This window comes from Girardinichthys multiradiatus, chromosome 15, assembly GCF_021462225.1.
Source record: "Girardinichthys multiradiatus isolate DD_20200921_A chromosome 15, DD_fGirMul_XY1, whole genome shotgun sequence".
Classification (NCBI taxonomy): Eukaryota; Metazoa; Chordata; class Actinopteri; order Cyprinodontiformes; family Goodeidae; genus Girardinichthys; species Girardinichthys multiradiatus.
The window spans coordinates 9,461,597-9,477,170 of NC_061808.1; the positions used below are offsets into that span (position 1 = coordinate 9,461,597).

Here is a 15,574-nt window from a genome sequence, read left to right on the forward strand (position 1 = left end):
GATTTTGATGCCCCCCACCCGTGGGTTGAGCGTCCTCCAGCACGGCTTTAAGGCTGTAGCTGTTGGGATTAGGAATCTGATTCACGGGTAGTGTGTCCAGCCAGAGAGTACCTTCGACGTGCAGTTATTTTCTGATCTTCAAGCAACTAAGCGCTTTGATCAGCTTACAGTTGTGTGCTCAAATGGACTCTAATAGTTTAACCTTTTTAAATGTCTACTTCATTTGCTTTAAAGTACATTTCAGAACATGAACGCTTGGATCTCTATCTTCTTTTTAACTTTTGTTTAGCGTTCTCAGAACACACACAACTCTGTTTTAGTCATTATTGTTTTTTGACATTACTTAAAAACCAGTTCTCTCCTGCAAGGCTCAGATAACAGCTTGTGTTTAAGTGTGACTCATTCCCTTCCTTATCCACAGAACATGGTGTACTTTGGTGTACCAAATTTATTTGCTTTTGATTTAAGTTGTTTTTCCGTCTTCTGTTTTTATCGCCAATATTAACTTTTGGCTTACTGCTAAAGTGGGAAGCAGGGGTTATATCCTAACTATTGTGCTATTTCTGGGCACCTGGACAGTGTTTATTGTTTCTTTTAACAGAATCTCTTCATTTGTATTGGGCTGGTCCTAAGTGCTGTGGTGAATTTCAGCCTCGTCTTCATACTATTACAATATATCTGCATTACACCCAGAGGTATTGGTTGACGCCAACCTGTCACAATATGTTGTCTTTGTAATTGCTCATCCATAATTTGCTCCATGAACGTCATGGAGTCATTTTTGAAGATCCTTATCCTCTTTTTCCCTCCTCTCTGTTTGGTGGGTGATGAACATATTTTATTACAGCATCTTTCCATTTTTTTTTCTCCTTTGGAAATTACTCCCTTTGTCAATTTTGCAGTCTTACTCTTAGTCACTGGTATTTTTCAGTAGTACAAACATTTTTAAGTTTCTTAAAAAATGTATTATCTAAGGTATAACTTACACTATACTGGTCCTTCTCAAAATATTAGCATATTGTGATAAAGTTCATTATTTTTCATAATGTCATGATGAAAATGTAACATTCATATATTTTAGATTCATTGCACACTAACTGAAATATTTCAGGTCTTTTATTGTCTTAATACAGATGATTTTGGCATACAGCTCATGAAAACCCAAAATTCCTATCTCACAAAATTAGCATATTTCATCCGACCAATAAAAGAAAAGTGTTTTTAATACAAAAAACATCAACCTTCAAATAATCATGTACAGTTATGCACTCAATACTTGGTCGGGAATCCTTTTGCAGAAGGCCACTATTGACATCCTCAAGCAAGAGGGTAAGACACAGAAAGAAATTTCTGAACGAATAGGCTGTTCCCAGAGTGCTGTATCAAGGCACCTCAGTGGGAAGTCTGTGGGAAGGAAAAAGTGTGGCAGAAAACGCTGCACAACGAGAAGAGGTGACCGGACCCTGAGGAAGATTGTGGAGAAGGGCCGATTCCAGACCTTGGGGGACCTGCAGAAGCAGTGGACTGAGTCTGGAGTAGAAACATCCAGAGCCACCGTGCACAGGCGTGTGCAGGAAATGGGCTACAGGTGCCGCATTCCCCAGACCTGGGCTACAGAGAAGCAGCACTGGACTGTTGCTCAGTGGTCCAAAGTACTTTTTTCGGATGAAAGCAAATTCTGCATGTCATTCGGAAATCAAGGTGCCAGAGTCTGGAGGAAGACAGGGGAGAAGGAAATGCCAAAATGCCAGAAGTCCAGTGTCAAGTACCCACAGTCAGTGATGGTCTTGGGTGCTGTGCCAGCTGCTGGTGTTGGTCCACTGTGTTTTATCAAGGGCAGGGTCAATGCAGCTAGCTATCAGGAGATTTTGGAGCACTTCATGCTTCCATCTGCTGAAAAGCTTTATGGAGATGAAGATTTCATTTTTCAGCACGACCAGGCACCTGCTCACAGTGCCAAAACCACTGGTAAATGGTTTACTGACCATGGTATCACTGTGCTCAATTGGCCTGCCAACTCTCCTGACCTGAACCCCATAGAGAATCTGTGGGATATTGTGAAGAGAACGTTGAGAGACTCAAGACCCAACACTCTGGATGAGCTAAAGGCCGCTATCGAAGCATCCTGGACCTCCATAAGACCTCAGCAGTGCCACAGGCTGATTGCCTCCATGCCACGCCGCATTGAAGCAGTCATTTCTGCCAAAGGATTCCCGACCAAGTATTGAGTGCATAACTGTACATGATTATTTGAAGGTTGACGTTTTTTGTATTAAAAACACTTTTCTTTTATTGGTTGGATGAAATATGCTAATTTTGTGAGATAGGAATTTTGGGTTTTCATGAGCTGTATGCCAAAATCATCCGTATTAAGACAATAAAAGACCTGAAATATTTCAGTTAGTGTGCAATGAATCTAAAATATATGAATGTTAAATTTTCATCATGACATTATGGAAAATAATGAACTTTATCACAATATGCTAATATTTTGAGAAGGACCTGTATAGCCAAAAGTATCTGTCTGTCTACTTTTACATGTACATGAACTTTGATGACATTCTGTTCTCAATCTATAAGGTCCAGTTTGTTGATGCACCCACCGCTGCCAGCAATAGCAACTTTATTTATTCCTTAAACATCTTCCACAAGGTTTAGGAGGCTGTTCAGAGTAAGATGAGAGCCTCCACTGTAATTCATCCAGAAGGTGTTCAAGAAGGTTGAGGTCAGGACTCTGTGCAGGCGAATCAAGTTTCTCCACACCAAACTTTATACACCTGCATCCATGAAAGTGATTCTAACACCAGATTTGGTGGTGGGACCCAATGCTTTTGGTATATGATGTACTTTCAAAAGAAAACCACATGTTCAGTGGCGTAAAGTTACATTTTACAATCAGTTTTGGAATTACAATTTATTCTTTGGATTGCTTTTAAGATGACCTGGATTTCCGTTCCTCGAAAAAAAAATTGTGTGTGTGTGTTTATGGTAGAGGGATAGTTTTATTTTTAGCTGGATTATATTTAGATCCTTTGTTTTTTTTTGTCTATTCTTATGCAGGCTGTGGCGTTGTACTTGGTAGCACTGACAGTGATTAACTCACTGAAACCATTTAGTCCCGCAGGCAGTTTAGGTTCGCTGTCAACAATATTTTTTGCTCACATTTCATCTTAGAGGCTGCAGAAACTTGGATGTTGTAACATGTTAAAATTCAAAAACATTCATTTTTAATTGTAAGTTTCTCTAGAATGCTTGACCTGCATTCTCTGCCCTCAGGGTTTCTATCCTAGCTGTAGGGATCTATTTACCATAAACCTTTAGAAGGACGTTCAAATTATTTTTAAGTCCACAACAATCGTGATCCAGTTATTTGGAGGGTTTTTGTTTTCAATAACAACTCTTTATAACTATGTGAAAAATCTTTAATGTGACCATTTTGTTATTGTTGATTTTTGCTGTTAGTATTTTATGTTTGGTCAGCTTTAATTTCTAAATAACCTCTAATTTGCTGGTTACTTCAGATGTTCCCTTAACCTCATGCCAATGAATGCATTACATTTTTGTTTTTCTTTATAACAGTCCTTGACAACATAAATTTATAGGAGGAAAATGAACTTTTGTATGTTAGGTACAAATGTGAGACTATTGGCAGTACTGAAGATATTCCAGTTGGAGCTAAATGGCGTTTTTAATACAGTATACATTATGAATAAATTATTGACAAACCAATCGTGCACCAAGCCTTTCTTCTAGTTGAGGCCAATGTAATCCACTCTTATTTTTATGCATGGGTTAATATTTGAGGCTTAATGCAACCTTTTCAATCTGTCTTTGGGTTTCGGGTGAGCAACCATACATTTGTTTCTATTTTTAAACATGTCCCTCAAATAAAAGCTTTTCAAAGGGGAAAAAATTAGTACCATTACTACTAGGGCTGCACACTATTACTTAAAGCTTGCAATGGCAATAATATTGCTAAATATTGTGATGACGATGCCAGTTGTGATAAATCCCTTTTTGTCTTCTTTCTGTTCTTCTCATCTGTGCTTCCATCACTTTGTCACCTCCAGCATTTTGGGCAAGGTCATTTGTGTCCAGATTGAGCATCCGTTGCTTTGCGACTCTGTCCAACTGGCTAAATATTACATTAGCATCTAAAATGCATGTTCATAACACTTGAAATACATTAGCCAATAGTCAGTGCACTCCAAACAGTCCTTTGCGATATGAATATTGCACGCACTGATATTGTGATCGCAATATATTATGCAGCCTTAATTACTACTCCTCTGTCTACATCAGCTTCATCGATTGCCATGTGTGGCACCACAAAGGGCCTGAACGTCCCCCTAAGGCCTTTTTGTCCCCTCCTGCCTCCCAGTCAGGGGTAATCAATTAATCACCTTGACCACCTCCATTACCACCATCCTCTCCTTGGAGAACCTTTACTCTCTCCACAGCCTTTCAGGGAACATCTGCTCTGGTTATGGTGTCAAATAGCATCCTGTAATGTGGATGTGCAGACAGTGTTGGAGTGTGTAACTCAAACGGAAACATGTCTTTATATATTTTGGTATTAAATGAAGCGCTCTTTAGGGTGGAAATAACTCTTTAAGAATTGTTTTAAAAAATAACAAGAAAAAAAAAATATATATATATATATATATAAAAGGGCAGAAAATATGATTGATTTAGTTTTTAAATGTTTACTTTGCACTTGCAGAAGCCATTGTACTGGGTAATGGAGGCTAAAAGTCTTATTTAATCGAGCAAGCTTATAACAATTTCGAAAAAGGCAACTTTAACTAATTTTAAGACATAATCATAAATATATTTTGATTTAAACAATTCTCTTCAACCCTTTAAGAATCTTACATTTTCTAAGTGATAACATTTTACAGATACACTGATTTGTCTTAACTCATTAATCTGTTTAGCAAGAAATCTGGTGATTTTTTTTTTTTGTGGTTGTTTGTTTTGTTTTAATTCTCCAAGAATTGTTGCATGTTTTTATTTCTAAAGCAGTATGAAACTAGATTTTTATGATGCAGCTTTAATAACCCTGTGGTAACTGCATGTTCTGTTCACCTCTTCAGCAAACACATCCAATCTTTCTACAGCACAGTTCAGTAACACACCCACTGGTGTCAGTCTTGTCAGCCCTGGGCGTGCCTTTTGTTTATGGGTGTTGACTTTGTTTTCGTGCCTGGGTGTGTGTGTGTGTGTGAGAGAGAGAAAGAGAGCGAGAGAAAGCTTTGCACATTTGAGTATTTGCATTTAATCTTCTGGTGCCAGCTTAAAGCGTCGTTTCTCTCTGGAGATTAGAGGATGTCTGAGGCTCTACTGTGCAAATGGTCTCTTTTCGATCTCTAAATACACACTGAAGTGGAGCAATGTGGCTGTTTGCTCTGTTTGTTTGTTGGTGACAGGCAAGTTGTCCAAGCTTCCAATAGAGTATGGTTAATGTGATTTTGTTTATAAACTCAAACGAAGAATTAAATGAGGAAAGACATTTTTTTAATATATTTTTAATTATAAAACGCTTACTATAAGTTCAAAGAAGTAAAATGAACAGTCACAACACTGATGTCAACCTATTATTGGAAGATACATTTATATGTAATAGAAAAAGACCTGCTAGACTTTTAAATATAGTGTCAAAATAGCATTTTACACTGTAACAAATAGGGCTGCACATTATATCACAAATAGATTGTTTTCGCAATAACAGCGTATGCAATATCCATATCAAGAACTGCAATAAGTGTTAGCTAATTAAGTACCATGCTTTTAGGCCCCCTATGTCTGTAATATAGTTGTTGATTTATTGCAGCATATAAAGAGGTGGTAAAGTCTATTAAGAAACTGCCAGTATTTCAGCTAAAAGTAGCTTGTTCTATAAAACCTGGTTGCTAAGATGGAAATAATAAATATAACATTTTTTCCATAAGCTAGATAGACTACTCATCATCAGTAAAATGGGATTGTAAAACAAGTCAAAATGAGGCTCAGTATTGTGTGTGGCCTCCACGTGTCTGTATGACCTCCCTACAACGCCTGGACATGCTCCTGATGAGATGGAGGATGGTCTCCTGAGGGATCTCCTCCCAGACCTGGACTAAAGCATCCACCAACTCCTGGACAGTCTGTGGTCCAACGTGACGTTGGTGGATGGAGCGAAACATGATGTCCCAGATGTGCTCAATCAGATTCAGGTCTGGGGAACAGGCGGGCCAGTCCATAGCTTCAATGTCTTCATCTTGCAGGAACTGCTGACACACTCCAGCCACATGAGGTCTAGCATTGTCCAGCATTAGGAGGAACCCAGGGCCAACCGCACCAGCATATGGTCTCACAAGGGGTCTGAGGATCTCATCTCGGTACTTAATGACAGTCAGGCTACCTCTGGTGAGCACATGCAGGTCCATGCGGCCCTCCAAAGAAATGCCACCCCACACCATTACTGACCCACTGCCAAACCGATCCTATTGAAGGATGTTTCAGGCAGCAGATCGCTCTCCACGGTGTCTCCAGACTCTGTCACGTCTGTCACATGTGCTCAGTGTGAACCTGCTTTCATCTGTGAAGAGCACAGGGTGCCAGTTGCGAATTTGCCAATCCTGGTGTTCTCTGGCAAATGCCAAGCGTCCTGCACGGTGTTGGGCTGTGAGCACAACCCCCGTTTGTGGACATCCGGCCCTCGTACCATCCTCATGGAGTCGGTTTCTAACCGTTTGTGCAGACACATGCACATCTGTGGCCTGCTGGAGGTCATTTTGCAGGGCTCTGGCAGTGCTCCTCCTGTTCCTCCTTGCACAAAGGTGGAGGTAGTGGTCCTGCTGCTGAGTTGTTGCCCTCCTACGGCCTCCTCCACGTCTCCTGGTGTACTGGCCTGTCTCCTGGTAGCGCTTACGTGGCAAGGTAAGAAACAGTGTGACAGCTGCTTTACTTTACCTGCCATCAGGTGGCGCCACATTAGATTTATTCAAATGACTTTCTGGGCCTGAGTTTCACTAACTCTGGTGCTTGTGTATCTCAGTTTACACAGGTGCTGGATTTAGATGCTCTTCTCTCGCCAGATTGTAACTTTAAATGTGTGTGTGGGGGAAGCTGTTGGCACACAGCACACATCTAGATGATTTTCTCTTACAGCAATCAAACACAGGCTCCACAAGTAGCTGGCATGGCCCTGCCGTGCTGCAGACAAAGCCTGGGAAGGTGGATCAAAACATGATTAACTCTAGGCTACTGCCTCATCCTGTGTTTTTTGGCTGGCTCTCATCGAAGTCTGCCATTAACACAAAGTAAATGAACCCAGAGAAGGATCCAGACCTGCTGCCAGATAGAACCATTACTAGTGTGTGAACGGTTTAATGAACAGGAGCTAATCGAGAGGAATTAGATCTATATGAATCTCCCTTTGGTATTTTAATCCTCTACACAGCAGCATGGCTTCCTCATCATGATCCAGTTTTTTCCTTCACCTGGTGTGACATACAGCAGAGTTTCAAGTATCAATACCCTTGAGCTTTAATTATCAGCTCTACTTGTCAACTTGACAGAGTTTCCCTTGGAAAGGTTGTTTGACCCTATGGCAGCTGCCTTTAGGGTAGGCCAGGCGAAGGTTTATGTCAGCGTTAAAAATACAGCAGAATGCACGCACAACATGCAGCACTCAAAAGTTACAGTGACTGTAAAACGGTTATAGTTGTCCACACACTGATTGACTTTGTGTAAATACTCAGGGAAATACAAATTATAAATAGAACAAAGGTAAACGGTTTGATTTTCCACTTGGCTAGTACACAAAAATCTCTGCTTGAATTAAAAATTAGGATACACATCCTGTCTTGAGGCAACCTAACTATGTTTACTTACACAGCACATAATTACTTTTTTATCTTGCATTATTAAATATGGATTATGCTCTCAAATTGGCTGCCTGGCTGTAGCAGGGAGTTGGTTATGTAAGCCAGAGGAACAGAGGTTCGAATCCAATTTGTGTCCTGTTCCGATGCAATCCTCCATCAAAACCTTTAAGCAGCGATTCAATAAATTGTGTTCTGTGCCTTTAGGTTGTGCGCCTCCACCCGGAGTGGAGCATGGGAGCCTGCTGAACCAGACCGAATCCAACCAGGCCTCTTATCCCCCTGGCTCCCATCTTACATTCAGCTGTGATCCAGGATACACACCAGATGGACAGGCTACTATCTTCTGCACCAGCGACGGAGCTTGGTCCCATCCACCTCCAAACTGTATCAAAAACAATGGTGAGCAATAACCTTTATTGCTACTTAAAAAGAAATGTCATTTCATGTAAATACATTAAAAAAAAATCTTCTGAGTGTGTGTATACACACGGACCTGGTTAAGCACAAGATTTTTGTCAGCCTCAGATCTACGGCATTCAGCACCGTTTGCAGGCCTGGATTCGTTAGCAGCTCGTCGTCGGCAGCCAGCAACATGGCTGGATTTTAATTTGTGCATTTCACTGCGTCAGTTAAGGGTTTAAATGTTGAAGAAATGTTTGAAACATCTGAGATATTACAATACAAACAGCTGGATGTTTGATATATTCATTCAAGTTTATATATTGAGAAATAAATATGTTAAGTTGAAATATTTAAGATTTTATTATTAAACAAATTAACATTTATTACCACACACACAAAAGTACCGAAAACTGGTACCGTTGAGTACCGGTATTGATTCCCAGGTATAGAGTATCGGTACCGTATTGGTTCAAAAGGGAATGGTACCCATCCCTACCTTGCATTACTATTCATATGGCTTGAAATCCTTCATATGTGGTTACAGGTATTTCATTTATTTTATGTAAATAACCAACAGAAAGTAGTGCATAATTTTAAAGTGGAAGCACAATAATACTTGGTTTAAAATAACATGCTGAAGATTGTGGCATGTATATGTACTAACCCACTCGCATGCCATGCATTTCAGTGTTTTGTTGACTTTATTATTAAATATGATTTGGTGGATCATGCTTCTTCTGTATATTTAAACAATCAATTATAGCTTTTCAACGCATATCTTAAAATTCTTCTCAGACATTAGCATTGGCTTTTAAAGTTGAACTTGTGCACATAATACACACGAGTCAACTAAGACTGAAATTTCACTTCACCGCGCTACCATAAAGGTTTGTCCTTGAGAGCTAGCAGGGAGCACCGTTTCATTTTAGGTCAACTCTGAGCTTTGAAGTCTCTCCACAGGTAGAAATAATGACGAGCAGATTTTCGGGGCACAGTGGTACCCATCAAATATCTATTTTGTCTTGTTTTCTCCAGTGTGTTCGCCGCCTACGGAACCAGAGAATGGAGGCTACCGCTGTCACCCGACTCCCTGCCACCGCCTCACCCACAACACCGTCATCGAGTATTTTTGTGACGAGGGATACACGATGAAGGGAGATTACAAGTACCTCACCTGCCTTAATGGCGAGTGGGACAGTCCTATGCAGATCAGCTGCAGACTCACACAAGGTCTGTTACCTTTTCTTTTTTTGTACTGTGCTGTAAATTCATTGTGAACTTTAATATTTTATTCTTTAAAGAAATGGTTAAATTTAGAGAGATCTCTCAAAAGTTACGTATGAAATATTATTGCATTTTAACATGAAAACTGTGTTGGACTCTGTGAAAATGGTGCAAACTCTTAACTATTTATCTTTCAATCTGTCTTTGTGGGTCATTCAGACAAGGACCCAAGCTTGCCTTTAGGGATGCCAGCTCTGTCCATCGTGTTGACCACAGCAAGTTCTGTGTTGCTCATCCTGCTCTTAGTGGTGCTGTTTGTTCTAGTACAGCCAAAACTCAAGTCCTTCCATCACAACAGGTAAGATGCCTACACTTCAAAGTTTCGCCCTGTCATTTTCACATACCACAAAAATAAAGTGCTACAGCTCCTCGTATTTTCTTTATTTATGAGGAGTATGTTTTCCCTATCTTCTCCTAGGCATAGTTAGTAATCACACTTTATGTTTTTTCACAGGAATTTGTGAAAGCTGTAACATTAGAAGGACCATGTGTCCACTGCTTCTGTGAACTAACATATTGAAGACGAGTTTTGGTTGACTCTTGTGGTGTAATGTCGCTCATCTGTGACTCGTTCTGCAAGATGTCATTTCCTGATAAATGAAAGCGAAAGCATAGAAATAGTTCCTCTGATCACATTTGACAACCACATCTGCAGGGGCTGTGTGATAGAAAAGCCAGGATGATTTGATATAATACTCATTGGCACTCCTGTTGATTGAATAATAGGCCAAAGGGATGTACATTCAGCACTTATCAAAGATTTTGCTTCATTGTGACACATTGGACCTTAAGCCAGAACTGAGTTTTGTTTTTTGATCCACTTTGTCCACATTCACCTGTGCATTAGGCTTTGATTCATTCTCTTTATCTATTTGGTCATTAGAAGGGAGCCGGGAGTCTCAGGCCAGACTAGCTCCATCATGGTGGAGGGCGTCCAGGTGTCGCTGCCCTCCTATGAAGAGGCTGTATATGGAAGCAGTGGTATGTCTGGTTCTCCTCCTTCCCCACCACCACCTATAGCACCACCAGATCGAGTCCCCATCGTGCTCTCCGAGGGGCTTCCTCAGGGAGCCACAGGGGGCCAAAGCTCCAGCAGGAGCCGCCAACACAGAGAATTAGACTTCTGTCTCCCTTCAACCTCGTCATCCTCCTTCTGCACCCGCCGTCACGCAGAGACAGTGTTGGTTCATCAAGCCCCCTCATCCTCCTCCTGCTCTTCTTCAACTTCATGGTCTGGAGAGCACCTTGTGGGTGCTTGTGCAGGCCCCCTACCTCTCCGTAGAGACTCTGAGAGCAGCGACCAGCACAGTCTGCTTTCTGTCACCTCTGTAGACGAGTTTGCTGATGGTAAGAGAAAGCAGTCTAACTACAAATCTTCCTCAGCATAACATGCTGTGATTGCTACTTAAGATTTCACAAATATCCCCAAATGATACATTGCTTACACTTACAGTTATTTTTATTTACACTGGCTTTCATAAGTATTCACACCCCTTGAACTTCTCCAGATTTTGTCATGTTACAATCAAGTGCTTTTGTATTCAGCCTCCTTGATCCAGTTCTTTTTAGAGCATCTTTTAGCTTCAGTTACAGCTGCAAGTCTTCTGGGGTATGTCTCTACCAGCTTTTGGCCCTTTCTTCTTTGCAAAATAGCTGAAGCTTAGTCCATAAACGCCTACGTGATTTATTGGGATTTTAGGTTATGGACCAACACAGGGAAGAACATGTGGAGTGAAAGCAAAATGCTCAGGCTCTGTCAGATTGTATGGAGAGAGTATGTGAGCACCAGTTTTCAAATCTTGCCACAGATTTTTCAGCTGGATGTCTGCTTGAACTTTGACTGGGCCAGTCCAGCACATGATCTAATCCACTGTAACTGTCTGTTCAGGGTCATTGTCTTATTGAAAGGTGAACCTTTGCCCGATTGACAAGTTTTCCTCCAGCGTTGCACTAGATTTAGTTCCATCCATCTTTCTGTCAGCTCTGAATAGCAATGTTCTTCTTGCCAATGGTCCATAAAGACCTGATTTGTGGAGGACACGTTTAATAGTTGTCTTGTCAACAGATTTTCTCACCTGAACCGGCATTCGCTGCAGCTCCTCCAGAGTTACCTCTGAGTAATATTCTCCTTGCCTGGCCTGTCGGTTTGCTCTTTATATTTTTGAATTATGGATTAGATCTCTCACAGATTTAGGTTAAAAAACAATAATCCAAGCTTCTGATTTAAAATTCCCCACATCTTTTAACCCTGCTGTGTTCCTTGGTCTTCATGATGCTGTTTGTTTGGTAATGTTTTATAAAAAAACCTCTGTGGCATTCACAGAACAGCTGGATTTATACTGAGAAGAAATTACTTTGCACTCCGTTTACCAATTAGGTGGCTTCTGAATGCAGGTATTTGCACTGAATTTGATTTTAGAGTGTCTGAGTAAAAGGGACTGAATACAAATGCACAGCACACTTTTATTTGTAAACACAAAAAAAAAAAAAAAAAACCTTTAAACTACAATATTTTTTTATTTTTATCTTTGACTTCACAATCATGTGCTGCTTTCTGTCGAACTCACAAAATCCTTAAATCTGTTGACATGTTTGGCTTTAAATCTAACAACATATGAAAATGTTGAAGGTATGAATATTTTTGCAACCAACTATTACTTTTCAGAAGATTAGTCATTGAAATGCATTCAGTTTCCTCAGTTTCCTTGAACGAAAAAATCAAAAACATTAAAACAATATAAAATGCAAATATGCTCCTTGTTTGATGTATTGCGTTGGACCAAAGTTGATGGAAGAACTATTGGTCTGTTCTCATATGACTCTTCTGTTCCCCTGCAGATATCCCTCTGCTGAAGGAAGCATGAAGCCTGTGGCCCGCTATCAGCAGGAGCAGCTCCTTCCCCTATCTGTCGCTGCTGTCCAGAACTGACTGTGGCTGTTTATTTACTTCCCCTGACTCCCCTCTGTCCTCCAAGCAGCCAGCAGAGAAATGACCAGAACAATGCTCAGTCTCCTACTGCAACCTCTTCTGCTATTCCCGTTTCAAAGCAAAACCGACAGCCAGTACCAATACTGCAACATGAGCAATGTTGAGCCCACAGGACCCAAATACTGGTTGAAACTTAGGAAAGGCCAGATGCATTGGGTACAGCCCGATTGACGTAAATCCTGTAGATCCTGTGAATAAGAGTAAAAATTACTTATTGAGTCAGGATTGTTTATCATAGGTTATGTATTACCATGCACTTGCCTCTCACCCAGTGTAATCATCTGTATTCCCACTGCAAATAGAGTTTGTTCTTTTATTTTTGTGATTCTTTTCCGGCAAAAGCCTTAGGCTCATGAGCTCTATTCGGGATCTCTGTTGATACAAAAAAAAAGCTTGAAAAGCTTTTGATTTCTGGCTCTTAAAGCTTCGGCCCGCTGTATTTTAAAACTTGTGAGGCACACCTGACTTTTCGCGGCCCTCTCCGCGAATGCTGCATGTTGTTTTTCAGTTAATTGCTGTCACGGCGCACTGAACAAAGCATGAAGCCTCCCCTGTTTCTCTCTAGCCCCCTCTCTCTCTGTGTGTGTTCGCTGTCGCTGTCTAGCAAATGGATTAGCAGGAGTGACAACCATGTCACCAAACACCACATCACAGCCATAAAAAGACCTATTTTTTTTTTATTTTCCGCCACTAGCTGCAGCGGTATCTAGAAGGCACTTCTTCTATTGCATGAGATGGATTTATTGGTGTCTTGACTGCACATCTGAAAATTTTCGTACAAGAGAAAGGGTGACATGGTCTGAAGAGAGAGGCCTGATGTGATTGGACAGTTGGCTAAACTTTTATGGTTCTTATCGTTTAATTTTCTCCTCACTGTATTTATTGTTTGTGTGACTGTTTGCTTTGAGTTGCTGAATCTGAGTATGTATGTATTTTTGGGGTAGCCAGGCAGGAGAAAATATGTCCTGATATGGTAGGCCTTGATAGGGCCCTTTCCTGGTTTGCCTGTGCTCAGATTGAGGCCGGCATGGTCCCAGTCTCTCACCATAGGAAAATATCCCTCCCAACACTCAAAAAGTCACCAGCATTACTTCTGGCATTGGGTTTGCAACACAATATGGGTATTTTCCCAGTGTTGAATGGCTGTAAAACATTACTCTCCTTAGAGGAACTGGCTCACACCCATTTTCGTGCTGAACTAAAGACTCTCCACTGTTGTGAATTGTGGACACAAACTGCAACTGGTTGCAGTAGAATAAAGAAAAGAATAAAAGCTTTGTTAGATAGCAATATACCTCCCCTGACATACACTCAATCCTCTAACGCCAAGTGCAAATTAAAGAGAGAAAACATGTCCTGTTAGAAGTCATCATCTGTTTTTATTAACGCCTGAAAAGCCTCAGTGCTTGAGCTGGTCACCCTGGAAACAACATGGCTCGGACAAATCTTGACAATTATTTCTTGAGCTTGGAAAACACACAGACACACACGACCTATCGAAATATGTTATTCCTTTTTTTTTTTGTGGCACTTTTTGGCCTGTCTTTGTCGGTGGCTACATTATTCATGCAAACAAAATGTTGCCTTAGATTTGTACATTTTCTTTTCATTTATTATGTATAATCTTAAACCTCCAAATTGATTGCTTTACAGTTTTGCAACTTGTTTTCCCAATTGCCTTACTCTATTCTTTTTCTATTCTATGCATAAAATTGTCTTTATTTATGAGTGAGTTTACTTCTGTTGTGGGCACAACTAAGCGAATGTCTGTCTGTCTATGCCCCCCCTTCGCCCCACCACTGTTTTTTCAGTGACTGTGATAAAGATTATGACGATAATAACAATGAACCTAAAAGCACCTATATTTCATTACCTTTTGGCTTTTAATTTTTTTTTGGCTGCAATGTTTCAAGTTTCAAGACGACTGGAGGAAGAAAATTCCATAAGAAGCACTGTTGTACGGTGTTTAGGTCTCAGAAATAACAGGTTCACATCAGCCACCTGGATTCTTAATTTCGATGCTTTAAGCTTTGTGTTTTCTTTCTGTACATGGAAGTGGGTGTGAAGATAGTAATTTAATATTTGTATAAAGTTTAATTTAATTTTACAGTGTGTATATAACTTTCTAATTAAAGCTTTCTTTTAAATGTGGAATAAGGTGTGAACTTTGTTTAATGTCCAACTCATTTCTGTTTCATGCAGCACTGAAATCTTATGATGCTTGCAAACATTTTCACATTGACCCAGTTGTATACCAGTTTTAACTGAAAGCGAATGATTTCTGACAAGTTTATCACATGGGTGGGGTTTCAAGTATTTATACCCCTTTACCTTTTTCACATTTGTCATGCCACAACCACAAGTTTTAATGAAATTTATTGCAATTGTATGTGAAAGTTTAACTCAAACAAAAGGAACACGCTACATGATCTATAAAAATAAAATGACTCGCATATCTGAAAAGTGGAAAAAGTATGGCACAAGTGCAAACTTATGAAGAAAATGCCATCCACCAAGAACTGACAGACCCCCATGGTAATTCTGGAGGAGCTGCAGAGATTATCAGCTCAAGTGGTAGAATCTATCAACAGGACTATTCGTCCCGCACTCTAGAAATCTGACAAAAAGAAGGTCATTGCTCAAAGAAAGCCATATGATTCGAAGTTGGTCATCAGCTGTAGAGGGGACAATGCAAATATCTGAAAGGTCTGGTCAGATTAGTGAAAAAAATTGAATGTTTTGGCCTACATGCAAAACTTTATGGCGGGGAAAATAACACTTCTTGTGACTCTAAAGTCTCAGTTATGACAGTGCAACATAGTGGTGGCAGAATCATGCTGTGGGGATGCCTGAGCGGGGATAGTAAAACTGGGGAAAAAAGATTAGGCTAAATACAAGGCAATGCTAGAGGCAAACTTGAGCCCAGTACCCATAGCTACAATGGATTGGTTTATACCAGAGGTGTCAAATTCAAAAACACAGTGGGCCAAAATGAAAAACTAGGCTAACAATTTTCTTCAATGAAATT

The 15,574-nt window shown here is 40.3% G+C and overlaps 1 protein-coding gene across 2 annotated transcripts in view; it reads left to right on the forward strand.

The window, feature by feature from the left end:
• The window catches only part of susd6 (sushi domain containing 6), a 33,452-nt gene extending 18,752 nt beyond the window's left edge, over positions 1 to 14,700 (forward strand). For both annotated transcript variants that reach the window (XM_047388316.1, XM_047388317.1), the window contains exons 3-7: positions 8,076 to 8,270; positions 9,309 to 9,503; positions 9,717 to 9,855; positions 10,441 to 10,904; positions 12,396 to 14,700. In XM_047388316.1, the coding sequence (XP_047244272.1) occupies positions 8,076 to 8,270; positions 9,309 to 9,503; positions 9,717 to 9,855; positions 10,441 to 10,904; positions 12,396 to 12,421 (1,019 nt within the window). In that variant the 3' untranslated portion in view covers positions 12,422 to 14,700. The remainder of the gene's footprint in view (positions 1 to 8,075; positions 8,271 to 9,308; positions 9,504 to 9,716; positions 9,856 to 10,440; positions 10,905 to 12,395) is intronic.
• Positions 14,701 to 15,574: the final 874 nt, after the last annotated feature.